This window comes from Heptranchias perlo, chromosome 11 (genome assembly GCF_035084215.1).
Source record: "Heptranchias perlo isolate sHepPer1 chromosome 11, sHepPer1.hap1, whole genome shotgun sequence".
NCBI lineage: Eukaryota > Metazoa > Chordata > Chondrichthyes > Hexanchiformes > Hexanchidae > Heptranchias > Heptranchias perlo.
In genome coordinates this window covers 56,172,328-56,196,097 of record NC_090335.1, presented here as the reverse complement: position 1 = coordinate 56,196,097, position 23,770 = coordinate 56,172,328, and the positions used below count along the sequence as shown (strand labels likewise).

The following is a 23,770-nucleotide window of genomic DNA, read 5'->3' as shown; positions in this document are numbered from 1 at the left end:
CAAATACACACAAATCTGACATCTACACAAATGATCATTTGATGGAACCCCCAGGAAGACTAAGCATCACTGTGTTGGAAGGTAAAATTGAGCACCTTTTATAGAAAGACCTGATCATTTAGAGGAGAAAAGTGATTATCCAGGTAGAATTCTGATTATCCCTTGAAGTACTTAATCTCCAGAGGATGATTGACCCTCTGAAAGCTCTTCTGCAATACATCTTACTATATCCAACATAATTTTGGACACAAATAGAGAAAGCAATGGACTCATTCCCAACAATTGCAGTGGTTGACAAGTTTGGTGCATGTTCAATAACAGGTTACTGAATTACACCATGTTCGGTTTCTCAAAAGGACAAAAACCTTCAGAGGACCTAGTTGGTGGGTCAACATCTGGCCAGCTGGCATCAGCAACCATCATGATCCTGAACTGATTCCATTGCTGAAATGCTGCCCTAACCTTACAAAGCCTTTGTCATATATTTCAGAGCCAAGGTCAGCATCCAAGAGTAATATTCCCCACTCTCCTGCAATATTGACCTGCAGGATAAATCATTTGAGTGCAATTTTTCATCTGTAAGACCCAACGTGGAGAGGTTTTCATAAGCTGCTTCAAACCTGTACCAATGTAAATACTTCCATGTCCAAGCGAGCTATATAACCAGTCTTTATTAATGGGCCTTTTACATTGAAAATCCTCAATAGGATTTGTCTCTTTACATGAATCAGTCACAAAATTTATTCAATTTAATCCATGTAACTGTTCATTGCATAGTATTTGGTCACTGCAATGTAGATAGGTGATCGCTTTGCTGAACATATCCATTCTGTTCGCAAGTGCGACCCTGAGCTTTGTCGCTTGTCACTTAAATTCTCCGCCTAATCCCACTCTACCTATGCTATTTCAATGAAGCTCAACGTAACGTCCAGGATCAGCACCTCATCTTGCTACTAGGCACTTTACAGCACCCTGGCCTCAATTTTACTTTTAACATCTTAAATATAGCTCCAATGTTCTCTCTGGCAGTAGGTACTGGCAATGTAGGATGGGTGCACTGGTGTTTCTGAGGATGGGAAAGTTGAGACGGTTGGTACTGGGGTGGGAATACTGTGCTGGTGGGGTCGTTTGCACACTTGATGTTGACCTTTATTCTTCTACTGGGCTGCTGGAGCCTGCTCCACTTTGACAGTTTTTCATGCTTCTTTCCACTTACCTATTATCTTTAGCTCTTCTCGCACTCTCAGTGACATGTATATGTCTTTTATTTCTTTGATTTCTCTCATTATGCCTGATGTCCATATCACTTCTGCACTTTAACTATTTCTTGATCCCCACCGTAGCACTTTACAGGTCATTCTATGTCTTTTCCTGTGTGTGTGTGGTCATTGTGTGAGTGTGTCTATGAGAGTGTGTGTATATTTTTCCCCTCCGTTCTCCCTTTCCACTGTCCTATTCCTTCTTAAATGCTGTTTATTTCTAATATCTTTCATTCCAAAGAATGGTTTGTTTCTTGAAATGCCAACTGACTTGTGTTTTCTCATCAGATGCTGCGTGACCTGCTAAGTGTCTCTAACATTTTCTGTTTTTGTTTCAGATTGCCAGCATCTGGAGTATTTTGCTTTGTCTTCAAAATTGAGGAACACAACATAACCATAGTTATATAGAATGGATTTTTATCAAATGCACAGCTACAAGGAGCATTGTGTTGCTATTGTTGCATTCCTGACTAACAGGAAGTCTCGGGTCGACACTGAGTTAAGTGGTATCAGTCAGCACAGTAGTGAGGGGTTTTACACATAGCCCTACTGTCCAGCATAAAGAAAGCACTGAGTTTCTGTTAATGATTCATATGCAGTTAACTGTACTGGAAAATGTGCACGTGTGTTACGTAAGAGAGAGGCATGTGAGGACAAGATCAGGCTAGAATGTGATGCTTCCCATGATTAAATAACCCCGAAACAATAGGTTCACACTTGAAGACTGGCCATGTTCTCAAGGTTTCACAAAGCTACTTGCACCATAGAGCAGTGTGAGCCATCTCCTTCAGGACAGAAAAATAGGGTTGAGGGGAGCAATCCACATTCAGCAAGGGAGCCTGATGGCACATCATATCAATATGCTTGAGCTATGCCTGAAGTGGTAGGAGGTGGATTCAAACCCACAAATTCCCATACAGGAAGTGAATACTCCCACATTTAAGGAAAATATTAAGAGGTAAAAAAAATCAATTTGCATAGCTTTCCCACATCATCCGATGATCAGCTCAAACAAGCAGGGGCCTAGGAACAGGTTAGCTGCCTACCCTCTTGGTTAGGGGATGGTGTGTGGTAGTGCAATTCTTTCCCCCTAACTTTTTAATAAATATTTCTTCCTTTCCAAGACCTGTTTTATGTGTAGGGCTAACATTTTAGACTGTAGCACAGTTGTGTAAAAATAGGGACAACAGAGCCAGGAAGAACTCCAGCAGACAAGAAAATTCCCATCAAGTTTCAATTAGGTAAACATCAATTGTCAGTCCATATGAATTATTTATCCAAAGCTAATATTTGAGGCAAGTTTGTTACGACAGACTTGCCAATAAGCTGAGATTTGGAGTTCCAGGATAGTGAAATTCTTAGCAATGCAGGAGCAGAAACTCTCTGCAAATTGAGTCCTTTCATCATGATTCTTGCAAATCTCTTCCAAGAAGTTTCTTGTCTATTAACAGTGTGGACTTTGTAAATATTCAATCAAAATCCCCAAACTATTCAACAAATGCAGAACATTTTGATGACTAGAAATTGCATCTGGTTTTAAGTATTTCCATGGGATCATTGTAAAACACAACAGCCAGCCAGTACATTTAGATGCCATGATAGAGGAGATCATATTTTGGGATATTCCTCGGATCAATAGGGCTGTGTACTATTAGCTTTCCACGCATCGCTCCCCGGAATATTACTTCAATTAAATCTATGAAGTCCTGTTTTGTTTTGAAACACCCAACAAACTTCGTATGATCTGGAGACCTAAAAAAGAGAAAGCAAATACTTAATTTTGCCACAGTGTTCACAATTTTACTATCAAGAAATCCAATAGAGGACAACAACTTGCATTTATATACACCGTCTTTATCGTAGATAAATGTCCCAAGGCACTTCACAGAGGCGTAATCAGGCAAAAATGGACAAAGACAAAGAAGGATTATTAGGAGAGATGACCAATAGTTTGTCCAAAGAGGTGAGTTTTAAGGAGGGCCTTAAAAGGAGGAGAGGCAGGTGTAAAGGCAGAGGGGTTTAGGGAGAGAATTCCTAGATGGCAGAAGGCACAGTCGCCAATGGTGGGTCAAAGGTGGGGGGGGGGGGTGGGTGTGCATTAAGGCCAGAATCAGAGGAATGGAAATTTGGGGTGGAGGGGGATTCAGAGATGAGTGGAAAGCTCATAAAAGGGTTTTAAACACAAGGCTGAGAAATTTAAATTTGAGGCATTGATAGTACTGTAGGTTAGCAAGAATGAGTTGATGGGTGAGCAGGGTGTAGGTTAGGATATGGGCAGCAGAGTTTTGGATGAGCTGAAGAGAGTACTATAACAGTCTGGACTGGATGAGGGTTTGAGCAGCAGATAGGCTAAGGGAGGGGCGGAGGCAGACAATGTTACAGAGGTGGATGTAGGCAGTCTTTGTGATGGAGAGGATATGGGATGAGTAGCTCAGCTCGGGTCAAATGGACACCAAGACTGCAAAGAGTCTGGTTCAGCTTGAGACAACGGACAGAGAGAGGGATAGAATCAATGGCAAGGGTACAGAGCTTCTGGTGGGGGCCAAAGACGATGGCTTCAGACTTCCCAATGTTCACTGGAAGAAACTGTGGCTCATCAAGACTGGATATCAGACAAGCAGTCTGACAACACAGAGGCAGAGCAGGGGTTGGGAGAGGTGGTGGAGAAGTGGATCTGAGTGTCATCAGCACACACGTGGAAGTTGATCATGCCTCCAAGGGGCAGCATGTGGATAAAGAAGAGGAGGTGGCCAAGGACAGATCCCTGGGGGATCCAGAGGTAACAGTGTGGGAGAAATGCCATTGCTGTAGATGATCTGGCTATGACCGGAAAGGTAAGAGTGGAGGCAATCCAACTCAGCTGGACAATGGAGGAAAGGCGTTGGAGGAGAATGGAGTGTTTGACTGTGTCAACTGCTGCAGAGTAGTTGAGGAGGAATAATGCACCATGGTCACAATCAGAGAAGATGTCATTTTGACTGATTAGGGCTGGAATGGAAACCTGATTGGAGAGATTTGTACAACATCAAGTTATAGGAAAGATGGGCACGGATTTATGAGACGACAACACATTCAAGAACTTTGGAGAAGAAAGGAAAATTGGAGATGGGGCGGTAGTTTGCAAGGATAGAGGGCTCAAGTTTTTTTTGAGAAGAGGGTGATGACACTAGATTTGAGGGACAGTACCTCAGGAGAGGGATCCGTTTACAATGTCAATGAAGTAGTATGGGTCCAAGAAGAAAGTTGAGTGCTCAGCAGTGTAGTGGGACTGGGGTCAAGGGAGCAGGAGGTGGGTCTCATGGACAAGATGAGCTTAGAGAGGGATGGGGGAAGATAGGAAAGAAACTGGAGAAAAACATGGGTAAAGGGCAAGGGCAGGGGGAGGTTTGACTTGGTGGGCAAGGCGAAGGGGAGGAAGCATCTGAGGCAACAGATGGTCTCAGTCTTGGTGATAAAGAAGTACATGAGTTCCTCAGGAGTTGTTTGGAGGTGAGGGTAGAAGGGACAGGGAGATGGGTTTAAGGAACAGTGAGCAGTGGAGAAAAAAAGGCAGGAATTGTCTATGCTCTCCAGGATGATCCTGGAGTAGTCTGCGGTTCTGGCAATGGAGGATACGGTTCAATAGCTCTTGATGTGATACAGCCAGATCTGGTGATGGACAGCTAAACCAGCTGTGTGCTAGATACACTGATGTCTGCACCCCATGGATTTGAGAGAACGAAGGTGGGGGCCATACCAGGGGGATTGACAGGGATGGGAGAGAGTAAAGGTTTTGCTGGGGACAAGGGCATCAAAGGTGAACATGAGGGGGTGGTGAAACTACTGCAGAAGTATTGTGGCGAATTGAGCGCAAGGATAACTGATCACTTGTGGTGTGATTTAACCGATAAAAAGGTAAAATGTGAGCTTCACCACAATTATGGATAGAGGAGGAGAAGCTGACAATTAAAAAAGAGATTTTAAGCAGTTTTTTTCAGTTGAAAAAACTATGCTATTTTTTGACTGGTTTCAATCAATTGCTACCCCCAACAGATACAAAAGAAAATAAAAAAAAGCTCTCTTTAAATGAGCTACTCCTTCCATTCCATATTAAACAAGATACCGAACACAAGGAATAACACAAGGATCAGTAGTATTTACTGAAACCTTACACACATACTACAGATGCAGTTGTATTGCACCGTCACATTTTAATTGTGGCAAAATATCGTACCCATAATCCACTTTCATGTGTTGGCCATTGAAGAAAAAAACTGTGGAAGGAATGTAGCTGATGTCAAAGTAGCGAGTATATATAGGCACACTGTCAACATCCACCAGGTAAATAGCTGCCATTTTACTCAGATCATGAGCAGTCTTTGAAAGCTAGCGAAACAAAGGTGAGAAAAAGAGAACTTGATATCAAGACCTTACTAGAAGTGATACTTTTACCTCTAAGGAAAATGGTTACAAACATGTTTAAAAAGATTTAAACATTTATTTTTTTTAAAATGAAATCTAGAAGAATATAATGCGTTACGGCAAGTAATCAGCGGTACAGCTTGAAAAATGTTTCTTACCATAACAATAAACCAAAATATGGAATTTTAATCAGTCTGGTCACATGCTTAGTAGTCTGCAAAGTGGACCAAACCTGGGTTAAAATCCCAAGTTACCTACTCCAACCTTTGACTTGAGGTGACCTGCCTACCTAATAGAGGGAGGAAAATTTGTGATAGTTCCCATCTTGAGTTACATTTCATGCCTGACTACAAAATGAAATTGGCAGAGTTCAAGAAGGTGTCTGGAATCAAGGATGCAAGGCATTCCGGCAAAGGCATTTTGAGTACAAAGTAGCTTCAAATGTCATCAGAACTTTTAATAGAAAGTTGCCTCAGAGAACAGTAAGGAGAATTGGAATGGAAATGGAATATACCCTGTTTGAGAGCATGCATTTCAGAAACTTCTTCACTTACTGAGGTGCTTCTGACCAAATGATTTATAAATATGGATTATATAAGAGAGGCTGCTGTAACTTGAGATACAATTTGCCTAATAGATACCCAGAACTGATTTGACTGAGGAGTTTAGGCATCTTAAATTACAAGAACAAACCTTGAAAGAAGGTTAGTTCCTTGAAAATCACTCCAAGCATTTTTCATGATATATATGTGGCTCTCATTACATCAGTTTTATTCCTTTTTAGGTAAGTTTTTGTTGATTTATGGTGTGACAATGATATATGATGACATGAACACCAAAGCTCTTTTTCCCATCAATTTTCTCCTCTCCTAAAAAGGTGTTGATTGCTTGCTGAGGTACAGTTCCATAGGCACTGGTTTCCCTTCGGTACCTTGCCTATGTGGGCATTCATTTGTCATTATATTCAGTATTGGCAGGCTATTTGATCATAGGTAGCATTAAAGCCAAGCTAGATCCTGTCCCTACCAGCCTATTGATCAGAAGCAGGAAACCATTTTGATTTTCCCGTCTTTAATCTTGGGACACCAAAGCAAATTGTAACTCCCCTATCAACACCCAGATTGAGATCAGTTAAATTAGCATAGAGCAGAATTTGAACTGAAGCTATTTTGGTCTTTATAACTCAGCTGAGCGAAGGAATAAACTTACTGGGCTATCAGCAAGCCCATACTGAAGAACTGATAATGTAATCAATTGTAGATCACCACTTCAGAAATTTGCAAAGTTTGCCAATCTGTATCCATTATGGACTTTAGGAAAGGAGAGAACCAGAAAAAACTCTGCACTCCACTTGGCCACTCCCAAAAACTAATGCCCCTCAATAGCCCACTTCCTGAAATATGTATCCTACTCTCCCTTAGTTTTTTTCCCCAGACTAACTGCCTCTATTGCTTTCCTGGACAGTTGTGTTCCACACATTCTCACTCCCTTGTGCAAGTACTAATTTTAGTTTTCCACAACCCCAATTCCACCCACTGGGAGCAAGCTCAATTTTTTTTTACAACTTCAGAGAATGTTATGGTAAAATTATAAAGAAAGAGTTTGCATTTATATAGCGTCTTTCATGACCTCAGAACATCCCAAAGTCCATTACAACCAATTAAGTATTTTTGAAATGTAGTCACTTGTAAGAAAACACGGCAGCCAATTTGCACAATGATCAATAATCTGTTTTTTTTTTAAATTGATAGTGGTTAAGGGATAAATATTGGCCCAAACACAGGGAGAACACTCCTGCTCTTCTTTGAAAAGTGCCATGGGACCTTTACCTGAGAGGGCAGACGGGCTCAGTTTAACGTCTCATCCAAAAGACAGCACCTCCAACAATGCTGCACTGGAGTGTCAGCCTAGCTGATGTGTTCAAGTCTCTGGAGTGGGGCTTGGTCCCAAGACCTTCTGACGCAAAGGCGAGAGTGCTACCACTGAGCCAAGGATGGTACTTAAATTATGCAATGCAAAGGCTGGTTATTAACAAATGCAGAGGCATAAGCACAAGAATGGGATGATATTTATGAAATTGAGAGTAAAACTAGTTCATGAGAAACAGTTCAGACAAGATTCCTATACAGTACATTAGGGAACAACTGTGATACAACCCCTCCCCTCAATCCACAACCAGTAAGAAATTTGGTGGGAGGGGGAAGAAGGACAGAACAGGAAAGGGGAGGAAACTCAAAATGGATTTCTCGTACATCAGCTGCATAGCAAAGTTTCATTCTGATGAAGACAAGACATCACTGCAGTCTGTATCTGCACCCTTCCGTCCTGCAAGCAAGTCATTAGGTCTAAATACCTCTGTATGTAACCTGAGCATCCTCACATATAGTCTACAGGCTCATCAATAATCTCTCCAGTGGAACAATGACTCATTTTGATTTTAAAATAGCTTATTTTGATGCCTACCATTCTTAAAAACAAACATAATTCCACTGGGTTTGTAATCTATGTCATTTGCCAATCAGAAGATAAATATTTCCATTAATACAGTGTCTCATCATGTCAAAACACTGCAAAGCTTCACACATAACAAATTTTGAAGTGCAGCGACTGTTGCAGACAAACACTTTGATTGTTCTAGGCAGTCACTTTACACACAGCAGCATGCTACAAATAGCCACAGGATACATTTAAGCTGTCTTTGGTGGTTTTAGCATTTTAAGGAATGGTGCCATTTTTCTTTAAGAGTGCCAAACGGTCTCATTCGATCGACAGTACCTTCGACACTCCCTCAGAACTGCACTGGAATGTCAACTCAGATTATAGACTCAGAACACCCGGTTATATGGCTGGAACCTTCAACCTTATGATTTAGAGTCGAGAGTTCTAACAAATGAACCAAGTTGATACTATTAGTTATTTCTCCCGGTGACAGTGAAATATGATGAAACTAATTACTTTTAAAAAAAACAAAACAAGTGAAACAGATGTTATGTTTAATGTTACTTCTTACAATCTCATCCAGTTGCAAACAGACCGTGTCCTGGTCGCGGCCAAAACGCAGAACCAGCACCTTCTCCGCCACGGTCTTTATAATGTGGTCCACATCCTTCTTAGTTTGTAACTTTGGCAGAAAGAAGCTCATTCTCTCAACTTCAAGAGAAAAGGCTAATTGAAATAAAAATTAAACTAAAGTTCACTCAGCAACACAAGCGGGGAAAGCCAGCAACGAACCGGATACAAACCTTCTGCTCTTAGGGCTACTTCAAAAAAATTCCCCAGAAACACACTTCAAACTATCCTTTCTCAAAGAAAACTATATTTTAATTAACAACGTGATTAAATGATTATTCAAAGTTTGCAGTATTAAACGAATGTATACTTTATTAATAAACAGCATCACCAAAAACAATAGTTAAATACACAATGTATTAAGCACTGTCAAATATTTGCGGGTGAACAAGGGTTGCATATTGAAAGCGCTCAAATTCTCTGTAAAATAAATCGGGCGTATGCAATAATAGATTGCAATATTAGATAACGTTGCACCGTGTTTTATTATACCGATTGCTAGTGAAAATGATTCTACAGATAACTAGTTATTTCAAGAAACTTGCAACTGTGCTCAGATTTTATTTTTAACATTTGCATAGTTTGCAGTTTTAACTTTGAATATGAAGGGAAGCTGAAAGCGGGCGGACAGACACAAGGAGCCATTGACCTCTCCTCCACGTGAGGGGAGCCCGGATTTCCCCGAGTTTCACGGAATGAAATCCGGGCAAGATTCTGTGTTCCACGTTCCACATTCCACATTCCACCCGAGACTTCATTCATCTCTCTGACAGGTCAGCGCGATTCTATTTATTCCACTTTTGAATAGTCTGCTTATTAATTTAATATATGCTAAGGGAGTTGAGGTGATTAAAAATGAATAATATGTTTAACCTGTGCCCGTCAAAGTACTGCTTTTGTTCGTTTTTCCCATAATAAAATATCTTAATGATTTGCACTGAAGATATCACATCCCTTAATTAGGCTGACCAGCTTAATCTGCACCCTTCCATGATTAGGTAGAATAATAGTGAGTTTATCGCGTATCTTTGTACAAAATGTAAATAATAATGAGGACAGATGCGTGACTTTAAAATGGTGACTGCACGCCCTGGTCTAATTATCCCCCACGTTCTAACCTCACTTCACCTGAAGACTTCACTTGGTCTTGACTCCTACCCTCCAAAGTTGAGGACCAGAAATGTAAAGACTGACATTTTTGTAGTATAGATTTAGCCAAGTCAATTTTTGACGTAATTTTGCAATGTCAGACAGAGCCACATTCCTGCTGACTTAGCTATTGTACTCCTGATTCTGGTAGCTCAATAGGACCAGATATTTTTTAAAAATCGTGAACACAGTCGCCACATCATGAATTACATTATCACATACAAATCATATGTTTAGTTAATATCAACTCTGTTTAATTTGATGTGATGTTACTCATAACAGGATTTCTTCTGTATTTATTTTGTGAAAATGTAAATGGCTATATAACAAGGCAAACCAATGTAGAGCATTTTATAGCAATATTAATTGACAAGAATATACAACATTTTCTATGCTTTTCTTTCCTACATATCACTACCTCCAGAATCTAGTACATTGCCTAGTCTGTGTGGAGTCAGCTAATGTCAGCTGGGCAGCAGTTGAGGTGCCAAGACTGGATTCAGTGCCCATAGGCTGGGGAGGAAAAAAAATCAACCAGGGTTCCTGAAGCTAACTGCAATCCAGTGACTCCCATTGGAAAGTCCACCTGTGTAGATGTTGGGTGAGGACAGAATCAGGCTTAGTGGTGATAGGAACAGGAGTAGGCCATTCGGCCCCTCAAGCCTGTTCCACCATTCATTGAGATCATGGCTGATCTGTATCCTAACTCCATCCACACGCCTTGGCTCCATATCCCTTAATAACCTCGGCTGGCATAAATCTATCAATCTCAGATTTTAAATTATTAATTGAGCTAACATCTACTGCTTTTTGTGGGAGAGAGTTCCACACTTCCACCACCTTTTGCGTGAAGAAGTGTTTCTTAACTTCTCTCCTGAATGGCCTGGATCTGACTGTAAGATTATGTCTCCTTGTCCTAGACTCCCCCACCAGCGGAGAAAGTTTCTCTCTATCTGATGTCTCTGGAGGTTGAATATACTGCCAACATTTACTTTCTGATCTTGTGAAGAATGGCCATTTGGTCGAGTTACCATCCAGCACCCATTAAACCATATTCCAGTATAAGTTGGTCTCTCCAAGAGAGATGGGGAGAAAATTGGGAGGGGTGAAAATGTGTGCTTGGTAGAAATGATTCCTGTGCTCAGTTTAACCTTAACTTGCAACAAAACTATTTAGTTCCTTGTGTATATATAATTAGCTCTTACTGGATGAGGTGTTTAAATACTGCATCTAGTAAGATTTCTATACAATTCTGTTCAGATTTATTACACACACAAAACTTGGGGGTTCCTCTGATGATTCAGTGAGTTTATCCGGTGAGTAGCAGAACCATATAGGTCAGGGAAGGTCCTAGGTTGGATGCTTAGATTGCGCTGAGTTAGCTGACCTCAGCTGAGGATGCAATAGGAGTGCTACAGCTAGCCATAGCTTCCCTGGGTTAGGGAGAGGAAAATCAGCCAGATTTCCTGCTCTTAATCACTGTCGGGTGATTCCTGTTGGATGTGTGGATTTTGGTGAAGATCGGATTTAGCTCAGCTGCTGGCACTCACTGTCAAGGCTCACGCGAATAATGGCGAGCTATCAGAGAACAACCAGTACCCATGGAACTGTACCTCAGCAAAGAATCAATGCCTTCAGGAGGGAAGGGCTGAGAAGTAAAATTGGCAAGGAAAAAAATGGACAAAACTCCTGCAAACTGGAATAATGATTATGCAAAGTGGTTACATTTTGATGGTTTTATTCTGTTATTTCTGAGGTCCAAAGAGTATGTTTCTTTTAAAAATGTGACAAAAGAGTGCATAAAGTATCCTACATAAGAAAGCACGAAACTGAAAAGTTCATAGAATCATAGAAAGGTTACAGCACGGAAGGAGGCCATTCGGCCCATCGAGTCCGTGCGGGCTCTATGCAAGAGCAATCCAGCTAGTCCCATTCCCCTGCCCCATTACCATAACCCTGCAAATTTTTTCCTTTCAAGTACTTATCCAGTTCCCTTTTGAAAGCCATGATTTAATCTTCCTTCACCGCTCCCCCGTCCAGCAGTGCATTCCAGATCATAACCACTCGTTGTGTAAAAAAGCTTTTCTTCATGTCACCTTTGGTTCTTTTGCCGATTACCTTAAATCCATGTCCTCTGGTTCTTGACCCTTCCGCTAATGGGAACAGTTTCTCTCTATCTATTCTGTCTAGACCCTTCATGATTTTAAATACCTCTATCAAATCTCCTCTCAACCTTCTCTGTTCCAAGGAGAACAACCCCAGCTATCCACGTAACTAAAGTCCTTTATCCCTGGAATCATTCCAGTAAATCTTTTCTGCCCCCTCTCTAAGGCCTTCACATCTTTCCTGAAGTGCAGTGCCCAGAACTGGACACAGTACTCCAGTTGTGATCGAACCAGTTTTATAAAGGTTCACCATGGCTTCCTTGCTTTTGTACTCTATGCCTCTGTTTATAAAGCCCAGGATCCCATATGCTTTTTTAACCACTTTCTCAATCTGCCCTGCCACTTTCAATGATTTGTGCACATGTAGCCCCGATCTCTCTGTTCCTGTACCCCTTTTAGAATTGTGCCCTCTAGTTTATATTGCCTCTTCTCGTTCTTCCTTCGCATTTTTCTGAATTAAATTTTATCTGCCACGTGTCCGCCCTTTTCACCAGCCTATCTATATCCTCTTGAAGTCTATCACTATCCTCCTCACTGTTCACTACACTTCCAAGTTTTGTGTCATCTGCAAATTTGGAAATTGTACTCCCAAGTCCAAGTCATTAATATATATCAAGAAAAGCAGTGGTCCTAGTACCGACCCCTGGGGAACACCGCTGTACACCTCCTTCCGGTCCGAAAAACAACCGTTCACCACTACTGTCTGCTTCCTGTTACTTAGCCAATTCTGTATCCATGCTGTTACTACCCCCCTTATTCCATGGGCTTCAATCTTGATGATAAGCTTATTATGTGGCACTTTATCAAATACCTTTTGAAAGTCCATATACACCACATCAACTGCAATGCCCTCATCTACCCTCTCTGTTACCTCATCAAAAAACTCTATCAAGTTACTTAAACTCGATTTGCCTTTAACAAATCCGTGCTGGCTTTCCATACTCAATCCACACTTGTCCAAGTGACTGCTAATTCTGTCCCGATTATCATTTCTAAAAGTTTCCCTACCACTGAGGTTAAACTGACTGGCCTGCAGTTGCTGGGTTTATCCTTACACCCTTTTTTGAACAAGGGTGTAACATTTGCAATTCTCCAATCCTCTGGCATCACCCCTGTATCTAAGGATGTTTGGAAGATTATGGCCAGTATCTCTGCAATTTCCACCCTTACTTCCCTCAGCAACCTAGGATGCATTCCATCCGGAACGGGTGACTTATCTACTTTAAGTACAGCTAGCCCTTCTAGTACCTCCTTTATCAATTTTTAGCCCATCCAGTATCTCAACTACATCTTCCTTTACTAAGACACTGGCAGCATCTTCTTCCTTGGTAAAGGCTGATGCAAAGTACTCATTTGGCTATCAGGTCTCTTCCTTCTACAGTCTACGTACAATTCACTCTCTTTTGTCCAAACTACTTCACTTATTTAATCTCCCAAGGAAAAGTTTGTCATAGTTTTTTCCCTGCCCTTTCAAAAGTAACTCAAACAAAACTTGAGTATCTATCGACAATGAGCTAATTTTTGGTATTGGATTTTCAGTTCTGAATCAGCCCTGTTCCTACATGCCAAAAATGTAAATGTTAAACGTGGCAAATTCCATTCGTCATGCGTCCTTCAGGAATCACTGACACAATCAAATTTTTCCTTTTATTTTATTGGGCTAAGATAAATTTCAAATTACTGAGTTTGCTATCCAGTTACTACTGGTGTGGCTGCTCTGAGTCACTGATGTTCTTCGTTTATCATTAGAGTGACCAAGATGTGTCTCCTGTTAACTACAGGAAGAAGCAATCTCAATCAATCAACTATCAGAAATCACCTGGAAGAGCTGATTTAAAACAACAGGCATAATGGGCACTGACTGTAATATAAAAAGCAACTGCTTTGAAGTCCTGTCATCAAAAGGATAAACTTTTAAAGTTGAAGCAACAGTGAAATCATGCTGTGCCACGATTCAGATATCCTACCAGTTGTGAGGGAAATCACAAGTTGAATATGGAGTGTGCAGTCAGAATTTTGACAATGTCTGTGCAACAAAAGGCTAACAATCTACGTTGTTTTATATATCTAGGGTTTTGAGGAAAAGGAGAGCTCTGTGTTTCAGCCCAGACAGATTTAGCAAGAATCTGGTAAAAAGTTTAATTTAGAAAAATCATTAATAATCCTCCCAATACTTTTATCTCATTACAGGATCAAACGTTACCCTTGGATTTCTTCAAACATTGTTGGAGATTATTTGGATTTCAGGAATTTTTTATTTGAGTAGAATATGTGGCTCCATGTTACCCATCTCTTGCAAAGCTTTGGTAGGCATTGCACTCTGCAAATAAAGACTCAGGTGAAGTATAAAGTGGGTTTGGCCAGATGCCAATATATGCCACACCGCAGGACACTGGTTTTGACACCATGTCTAAAGAATGAAGAAAAGAAAGTCAGCCCTGAAAAACTAGATTTAGATATCTGGAAGACTGTCATGAAAGAAAATGCAACTGAAGCTCCCAAACCACTCCCCTCTGAAGATCTTGGGGACTCATTCCTTGCTGCCACAAGGGAACTGGTTCAAATGTGGCAACTAGCTGGGAAAACTGTGCCAGAGAACATAACTGAAGAACAGCTGAGTATAGTTCAAGAACTGCCTTCCAAATCTGCAAAGAAAAAATATCTTAAGCACCTAGCAATCAAAGAAGGCAAAAAGAAAGCCACAAAGGAAAAACAAAAATTAAAGCAAGAAGCAGCAAAGCATCTGCAGAAGGAAAGAGAAAATGAGGAAGGAGTTGCATTAAAGAATACTTTTCTCTTACAATTCTGGCAACGGTCTTTCGATACAATGTACAATTGGAGGGCAGCCCAGTCTATGATATTTGGTCAGCCACTGGTGCTTGATATGAGCTATGAAAGCTACATGGCTCGTCGAGAAATGGATAATACTGTATCTCAGCTACTGGAGTGTGAGGGGTGGAACAGAAGATCTTTAGACCCATTTCACTTACATTTCTGTAACCTTAGCCCAGAGGGAGCATATCATAAGGAGCTTTTGAAACGTTATGGAGATGCTTGGGATAGGCTGTTGATAACTGTAACAGAAAAGTCATATGTTGACATTTTTCCCAAAGACAAGCTTGTGTATTTAACTGCAGATTCACCTTGCATATTGAAGACTTTTCAGCATGATAAAATCTACATCATTGGATCCATTGTTGATAAGTCAATTCAGACAGGATTGTCCCATGCAAATGCAAAGCGTTTGAAGTTGGCAACTGCACGGCTTCCTTTGGATGAGTATTTGAAGTGGGATAGTGGTGCAAAAAATCTTACATTGAATCAGATGATCAGCATTTTGTTGACTGTGAAAGAAACTGGTAGTTGGCAAGAAGCTCTCAAGTTTGTTCCAAAAAGGAAACATGAAGGATTTCTACCAGATCTAATGGAAAAGAGATACTGCAGTCGAACCAAAAATCACAAGAAGACAATTAACAGTGAACCAGAAAAGAGAGCCAGGTGGCAAAATTCAACTTTAAATTCAAATCGAACTGTAGAAAAATCTTTGGATAGTCATAAAAGAAAAAGATGGTGGGCGAAGGAAGATTGAAGATCCTTAAAATATTTTAAGTACTGATTTGGCTACAAGAAATATCTTTATTAGTACACTGATTTTCCTATTGCATTGATGTATCAAAGATGTAAATCTGACTAATGTGTACGTCTTCACACCCCAGTGCACTGATAATGAACCATAATTGTGAGGAAAATTATAACAAAGTAATAAAAGTTGCATGTTTAGCTCCCTGGTGGATCAGCAAGTTATTCAGTGAGTAACTGCACCATAAATACTGGGAGGTTCCAGGGTTGATCCCTGGCCAGTGTGAGTTAGGTGATTTCAGCGAGGGCTGTGCTAGGGACATAGTAATAGGCCTCGGTACTTCAGGGTTTTGGGGGGGATAATTATCCAGGATCCACCTAATTGCTATTCAGCAATTCTAGCTTGGAGTGAGGATAGGATTAGGCTGGCTGTGATTTTCCACTCCCCCCCCCCCCCCCCAGTAAACACACTGTTTACACACAGGGCGTTACTTGAAGAATAACCATTTGGTCAACATACTGGCAGGCAACCAGTGCCCACAGAACCGTGCCTTTCAGGAGAGAAAAACTGGTGGAGAAAATTAGTGGGGGATAAAAGAACACGTTTTAAAAATTGCGTCTGTATTGAGTTAGTCAATATTACCCAGAATAGTTAAGGGAGGGAGCTGGGACCATTATATTTGAACTCAGTATCCCTCACCTAGAGAGGGATAAAAATCAAACAGGCTTCCCACTGTTGATTGCTGTCCAGTGACCCCTATTGAAATTACTTGTGCGTGAACTTTGGTTAAGGATACGATTGGGCTTTTATATGGTAGCTTCTACAATCACTTAGCCTGGTGACAGTCACTGACTAGACTCAATACAATGACTACATTGGGTGAGCTACCAGAGGACTGCTGGTATCTGTAGAACTTTATCCCAGTATGAGTTGCAGTCTTTAGGAAAGGAAGAGTTATGTAGGAAAACTGGAGAAGAGGAAGAAAAACAAATAACAAGAGGGGAAGCACTACCACTATCATGGCAGTCAGGCTCAAGTGTCTGTCACCCATGAGGCTCAAACTAATAGTCATCTTACTGGCAGTTAAAAGTCTACCATATACCATAATAAGTCACTTTATTGTAGATTTTCTCACATGTGATTAACTGCTAAAAAGTATAAATCAAATGTATAACATCCACCCCATCCAACAAAAAAAAAGAACGTTGTAGAAAGTGCCTCCAATTTTCATGGTTATACCTGTTTTGAGAAATTAAAAAACAAACATTTGTAGACAAACATGTAAAGGAAATCCAACAATATGATTTGAAGGATTCATTCTTAGTCCCTGTTTTGTTTGAGTATCTTGTATTAAAAACTTATGATGAAGGAAAAGGGGTTGAAGGGATATGGGAACAGGGTGGGTAAATGTGATTAGACTATTTACTCACATGGAGGGTAAACGCTGATACAGACTGGTTGGACTGAATGGCCTATTTCTATGTTGTAACTTCTATGTATGAAGTTGTCACAGAATGCCTGGTTGGGCTATTGCAGGACTTGCCTTCACTATATATATAAAAACATTTCACTTCAAGAAACCAAACATTACAAATATAAATTATAACTTGGAACAGAAAAACTGGCAAACATTTAACAATTAACAATGCAGATAAAAATTTTCAGACATATTTTAGTGGTGCATATTCTCAACAAGGCATTTACAGGAGGCTACACTGATGTCATAGTTGTGTATATTTGTACAGTAATTGAACACGTTTGACAGTCGGCAGTCATGGGGTGTGGCAGCACAGCTAGACATAGACTCTCCCACCTTTTCAAGTGGTTTTTTTGAGTTAGGTGACTCTTTTGTACAGCTGGGGACCACTGGTGGTGCATTCCTATAAGAATAGTGGGAACAATAAATCTGCAGATTATATATAATCTATACATTATATAGAAGAAATATTAACCAACATTTAATATTTTTCTAAAATTCCACACCCCAGAATTGGATTAGAGAATGGCCTGTTTCTGTGTTGTAATTTCTATATATGTATGTATTCTGGAGGTATAAGGCTCTAGGTGTCTAGTGTCTTACACTGCAGGACAATTCACTTAAATTACTGTAAGTGCTGATTTTCAGAAAATTACAGCAACAGATTTACAATGGAAAATGTCCATTTGCAGGATCACCTAGAGCAATAACTGGTACTGCTGGTAGATGTTAACGCTTTTAAAATGGATTTTGCCATAGAGGCTGCCAAAGCAGTTTTCAGTGCACTTTGAGATGAAATATTGTGAGCCATTCATTGACTTTTAATATATAATAGATATAAATTCTATTGTTCTCTGTTTGTGATTTTTCTCATACTGTAATTTGCAATTCTGGGTTATGATTTTTCAGAAAGTAATCTTAGAAAACAATTGTGATGAAAAACCTGTTTATTTTATTTAAAAAGTCCCAGAAAAGAATTTTAACTAGTTTTACCACAAAATTGCACTTACTTATCAGGAATGCTTCAATCGCTTAAAAGAAAATGTCACAGAAATATGAGTAATGGTTCTATATCCAAACAGAACCAGTACAATTACTTGTATTTATATGGTGCCTTTAGTGTAGAAAAATGTTTTGAAGTGCCTCATGGAGGAGGAAAGGAATGAATATGTGAATCTTTTTGGGAGAGTTAGGAGGATATAGATAGCTCAGGTAGAGATGGGTTTTGGGAAGGCTTTTAAAGGCAGGAAGGATGTAGAGTGTGGGAAGGGTTTAGGGAGAGCATTCCAGAGAGTAGGGCCAAAATGCCTGAAGTTTCTGCTAGAAGTAGTAGGGCAGGGAAAGAGGAAAGGAGGTCAGAGTCAAAGGACCCGAGGGTACGGGGGTGGGGGGGAGGGATCATAAGACTGGGGAAAATTGTAGAGATAGGCTAGAGTGAGGTTATGGAGGGATTTGTAGATCGGGTCAAGGATTTAAAATTCAATCTATTGGGAAAGTGTGGGGAGCCAGTGTAGGTCAGTATGAGCATGTGAGGCATAATGCAGGGCAGGATGTAGGTAGCGGAGTTATAGAGGATGGAAGTTTGAAGACCAGCAAGGAGGGTGTTGGAGAGGTCGAGTTTAGATGTGACAAAAGTGCAAATAAGGGTTTTAGTGGATGTAAGGCAGGAACGGAGGTTGGTAATGTGATGGTGGAAATAATTCTTCTTGATATTAGAATATGGGGTTTAAACCCAGCTCTGTGTCAAACAATGCCAAGATTTCAAATTAACAATGCAGAGAAAATTGGCCTGGAATTGTATGTGGCATAACCTACTTAGTAAGTCCATAAACTCAACCAAACAAAGATGATTGTAAACAATTTTACAACACCCAGTTATAGTCCAACAAATTTATTTTAAATTCCACAAGCTTGCGGAGGCTTCCTCCTTCCTCAGGCCCCATTCACCTGAGGAAGGAGGAAGCCTCCGAAAGCTGGTGGAATTTAAAATAAATTTGTTGGACTATAACTTGGTGTTGTAAAATTGTTTACAATTGTCAACCCCAGTCCATCACCGGCATCTCCACATCAAACAAAGATGAGGGTGAGCTCTGCTGATGACCTAGTAGATGAAGGCACCTTCTGGTGTAGCAATAATGTGTGCAGACCATGGGGTCTGAGGTTTGATTCTTGATCTCTGTTGGACATCTATTGGATTGCCTCCGATAGGCTGGGAAGAGGAAAAATTGGTCAGGGTTCCTGTAGAAAGTGCACATGAGCATCAGTCAAGAACAAATTCATGCTCAGCTGTGATTCCCTTTATGGTAAAATAGCCAGCCAGCACTCATAACGTAGGTGCACATATGAAGAATGTCCATGAGGGAGGGCTGTTGTCATCCATGAAACCGTGGCCCAGCAAGAGTTAGTTAGTACCTTTGGGAGAAAATTGGAGGGAAAAATTAAGCTCTTCTTTTGGGAAGAATGAGTCAAACTGGGTAATTCAGTTACTTTTTATTTTTTTTAAATATTGTTTGCTGAAATGGTGTGATGGTATCTGCTAGAGAACCATGCACATTATGATGTGAAATCTTCATCTTTCACTTTCTGCTCTTATCACAATTAATGTAGTCAAGGTTTAACAGATGCTTTGATTACAGTAAATTGCTTACCGAAATTGACATAGGACATATACTATGTCAAAACATGGAAAATAACAAATGCCAAACCAGCATCATACAAGCTAAAACAACTAACCTAATTTATATACAATTGATTTATTATAATAGCAAAAAGTTAAATACTATATACCACAAATAGCAATTTATAATGCATATATATATCGAGGGTGTACATTTTTAAAAAAATTTTTAAATCAGTGTAAGCTAAGTTGATAACTCAGTTGCATGTTGCAGAATTTTCATTGCAAGGTATAAAACATCAGATAGAGAAAAAGGCTTTTATTAAAGACAATTGAAAAGGCAAACAACAAGTTAGAAAACAATCTGTGTCTCTAATTGATCTTTTTTTAAATTATTGATCAGTACAAAGAACACATCAAATATAAAACCATGTAGTGCAGTGGCTTATTTGCCTTTTGTACCATATCCCCATCATAACATTAATCTCTGATTTATAATTTCTGATCTGTAATTCCATTGAAAAATAGTTCCTAAGACAGTCACAATTTCAATTTCAATTTCAATTAAATCTCAAGGCAATGCAGCAACCTGGCAGGCAGCTTGGTTTTAAAATATTGCCTGTAAACTCCATTAACACAGTTGAAGTCAATCATGTCTGCCAGCAGAATTGTTTTTTTTTAACATCTTTTTTATAATGTTATAGTCAGTTTGCAGCTTTGAGAATTTCTCCCATGTTGATGAGCACCTGCTTGGCATCACCTATCATTTCTCCTGTCACGAGTTAATCAATTGCACCATCCATACCTATCTGCCTGCAAATGTGGTTCACCCCACACAACCTGGCTGGATAAAATGATTGCTTCTGGTCTTCTGGCTGTACTCATTTAACTGCTACAATGCTGACTGCAGAATACTCATAAGCTCATAGGCCTTTTGATCCACTAAAAAACTTAGCTGCTGCTCCAATAGAGTCTTTCAGGTCTTCCTTTGCGGTCTACACAAAACAACAGTCTATGGAAATATCTCAGCCTTTTGCAGGGTATATATAAGTCAAATGCTTATGGAGTATTGTGGTTTGAACAGATACTAGATATTGCAAGTAGAACTAAACCCAGAAAGTTCCTCTGATTTTATACCCATAATTCCTTTGAAGATGCTGCTGTCAATCAATTGTCATCAAAGCAACAATACTGTTTTGACGTGACAATTGTACAAATTCTCTTTTTTTAAGATCACAATATAAATACTGTGTAGTTCCCATGGAATGCTAACAAAACACACACTAGCTAAGGTTGCAGTCAAACATTAGTATCTGCAGGGCCCTGATTTGCCTAGAAATAGCTATTCACAACAATTTAAAGCACACAATCTAATTAATAGATGGATTAAAAAAAGAATTCTACAGCTGTCAAGAGGACAAAGTGTCCTTGAGCAGCTATTTTAGATTTTAACAAAGTGAGTAGAATACATCTTAGACCTGGTTTACCATAACTTCTAAGCATACTAATAGGACAAAATGTCTGCCTTTGTAACATTCTCAAACATCTCAATGATTGTTTAGATAGAAGGATTGAAGAAGAGTCTGAGAAACGACTGCCTAAAGCCATGTTTGAGACAATGTATGGCCCAATTGTAAAGGAAGAGTTTCTAATATTTGAGAAGAAAGGCTGTTTCATTTCTAAGTGAGTATTAAGTCAAAAAATGTTTGAATCCAGCACAAAAGCCAAGAACTACATGATCCACCAATCCATTACTACTCCTCTGTTTATCTACTTTCCTGTTGCTGACCTAGGTTTGAATCCACCTGGATAAGCCCACAGCTATCCTCTGTGCCTCTCTTGGTGTTCTGCGAAGGGCCTATTGAGGCACCGATTATTGCCTCATTACAAGTAGCAACCCCAACTGCCTCATTTTCCCCTCTTGCCAATCTTACAGTTTGGCGTGCCCGCTAGGGACTAATCTCGCCAATCTCCTTACCGTCCTGCTCACCCCACCCATCACCTCAAATTCTGCCAGCTGATCAATAATCTGCCCTTCTCCTCACTTCCTTCTAGAATGTTCAATCAGTTGTGAACAAGGCTCTTGCAATCACAACCTTATTGTTGGTGACTGAATTGACATCCTAGCTTTCTTTGAAACTTTGCTCATGGATAGCAACACCTGGCCCCTTAATGATGCCTTTCCGCCTGGTTATAACTTTCCATGTGGTTCTTGGCTTTTGTTCTGGTTTCAATCATTTTTTGACCTGCCCCGCCCAAAGCGCTATCAAGCTTCAATTTCCTCTACCAAAACTTTCCACTACTCCAGGATCATCCTCCACCCTGACCTCTAACAAGGACGAGGAGCTTACGGACTTCTTTGTCACTAAGTTTGAGATCATCCATTCAGCTGCATCTGCTACTTCCCCCTTTCCCAACAAGCAAAATCTCACCCCAAGCCCCCCCTGCCCAGGTCCCACGTCTTTAACTAGTCTCTCTCCTGTCTCACCCTCGTGCGCTTTCCGAGCTCATCTTGTCCATGAGGCCTACCTCCTGCTCCCTTGACACGGGATGTGGGATTGGAATCATGCGTAGGCCAGGCTGGGTAGAGGTGGTAGGTTCCCATCCTTGAAGTGCCAGCCCAGATTTATTTAATTTAATTTCATTACTTGCTTTATGGGGACCTGAGCTCCTGACCTCTGGTTAGCTACTCCAGTACCAAGAAAGTATGAACGAACAATATTGCATTTATATAGCGCCTCATGACCTCAGGACATCCCAAAGCGCTTTACAGCAAATGAATACTTTTGATGTGTAGTCACTGTTGTAATGTAGAAAATGCAGCAGACAATTTGTGCACAGCAAGGTCCTACAAGCAGTAATGAAATAAATGACCAGATCATCTATTTTAGGTGTTGGTTGAAGGATAAATGTTGACCATAACACTGGCAAAACTCCCCTGCTTGTCTTCAAATAGTACTGTGGAATCTTTTACATCTACCCGAGAGGGGGGCAGATGGGGCCTTGGTTTAATATCTCATCCAAAAGATCATAGCTACTACAAATAAAAACAGAAACTGCTGGAAACACTCAACAGGTCAAGCACCATCTATGAAGAGGATAGACAAGTTGGCATTTCAAGTGCGGACCCTTCATCAAAACTAAATGAGTGGAGTTAAAGGAAAGGTTGTTGAATGTGAGAACAAGTTCAGCCAGGTGCAAGAAGGTGCTGGTGGATGGGACTAGTTGGGTCGCTGTTCAAGAAAGAACCAGAGGACCCGGCAGCTGTCTTAAGAGGGATGGAGGTGTAGATGGACCATATCCATAGTGAAAAGGAGACAGTCAAAACCACAAAACTGGAATTTGTTTAAGTAGCAGAGGGCTTCAGAAGAGTCATGAATGTAGGTGAGTAGGGATTGGACAAGGGGGAAAAAAAATGTCAAAATAAGAGGAAATTAGTTCAATGGGTCAGGAGCAGGCTGAAATAATGGGGGTGATTTTAAACCCCAAGAACGGGTGGGTTGGGGGCAGGTGGGAGTTGAAAACAGTTGTTTTTTTGGGTCGCAAAATTTTTGAACTTTGCATTCCCAATGGGAAGCCTGTACTTTTACGTGCCGATGTTAAACCTGGAAATAAAGCCGGGTTGCAGTCGCGACCCAAAAAACAACTATTTTCAAGTCCCACCCACCTCCAACCCACCCCTTCTTGGCATTTAAAATCACCCCAATGGGTCAGTCATGTTTCTGTACCTTGGGGAAGAGGTATAAGCTGGCTGTGTGTGGTTAGGAAACCATGAGGTTGGAAGCTCATGGTTTCACGAAGCTGAGTGGAAAATCTCTAGAGGAGATAAAGTCAGTAATGGTCTGGGAAATTATATCTTGGTATTCAATAGTGGGGTTGTAGTCCAGTGGGAGATAGGAGAGTTGGTGTTGAACCTTGGTGAGATAGCGGTCCTTCTGCTATACAACAGTATTCCCTTTGTCAGCGGGTTTGATAATGATGCCGAGATTGGACCTAAGAAAATGGAAGGCTCCGAGTTCAGAGGGAGTGGAGAATCTGACATGGTCGATATCG

At 40.5% G+C, this 23,770-nt stretch overlaps 2 protein-coding genes across 2 annotated transcripts; one reads left to right on the top strand and one right to left on the bottom strand.

The window, feature by feature from the left end:
* Nucleotides 1-947: 947 nt before the first annotated feature.
* Nucleotides 948-8,905, bottom strand: txnl4b (thioredoxin-like 4B). The gene is made up of 3 exons (XM_067993101.1): nucleotides 8,671-8,905; nucleotides 5,473-5,624; nucleotides 948-3,011 (listed from the first exon to the last, which is right to left on the bottom strand). Exons 1-3 carry the CDS (start codon nucleotides 8,800-8,802, stop codon nucleotides 2,846-2,848), a joined length of 450 nt encoding a protein of 149 aa, XP_067849202.1. The 5' UTR covers nucleotides 8,803-8,905; the 3' UTR covers nucleotides 948-2,845.
* A 438-nt stretch (nucleotides 8,906-9,343) lies between these two features.
* LOC137327373 (tRNA methyltransferase 10 homolog C-like) lies at nucleotides 9,344-17,947 on the top strand. The gene is made up of 2 exons (XM_067993097.1): nucleotides 9,344-9,502; nucleotides 14,234-17,947. The coding sequence occupies exon 2, from the start codon at nucleotides 14,313-14,315 to the stop codon at nucleotides 15,630-15,632; it is 1,320 nt and encodes a 439-aa protein (XP_067849198.1). The 5' UTR covers nucleotides 9,344-9,502; nucleotides 14,234-14,312; the 3' UTR covers nucleotides 15,633-17,947.
* Nucleotides 17,948-23,770: the final 5,823 nt, after the last annotated feature.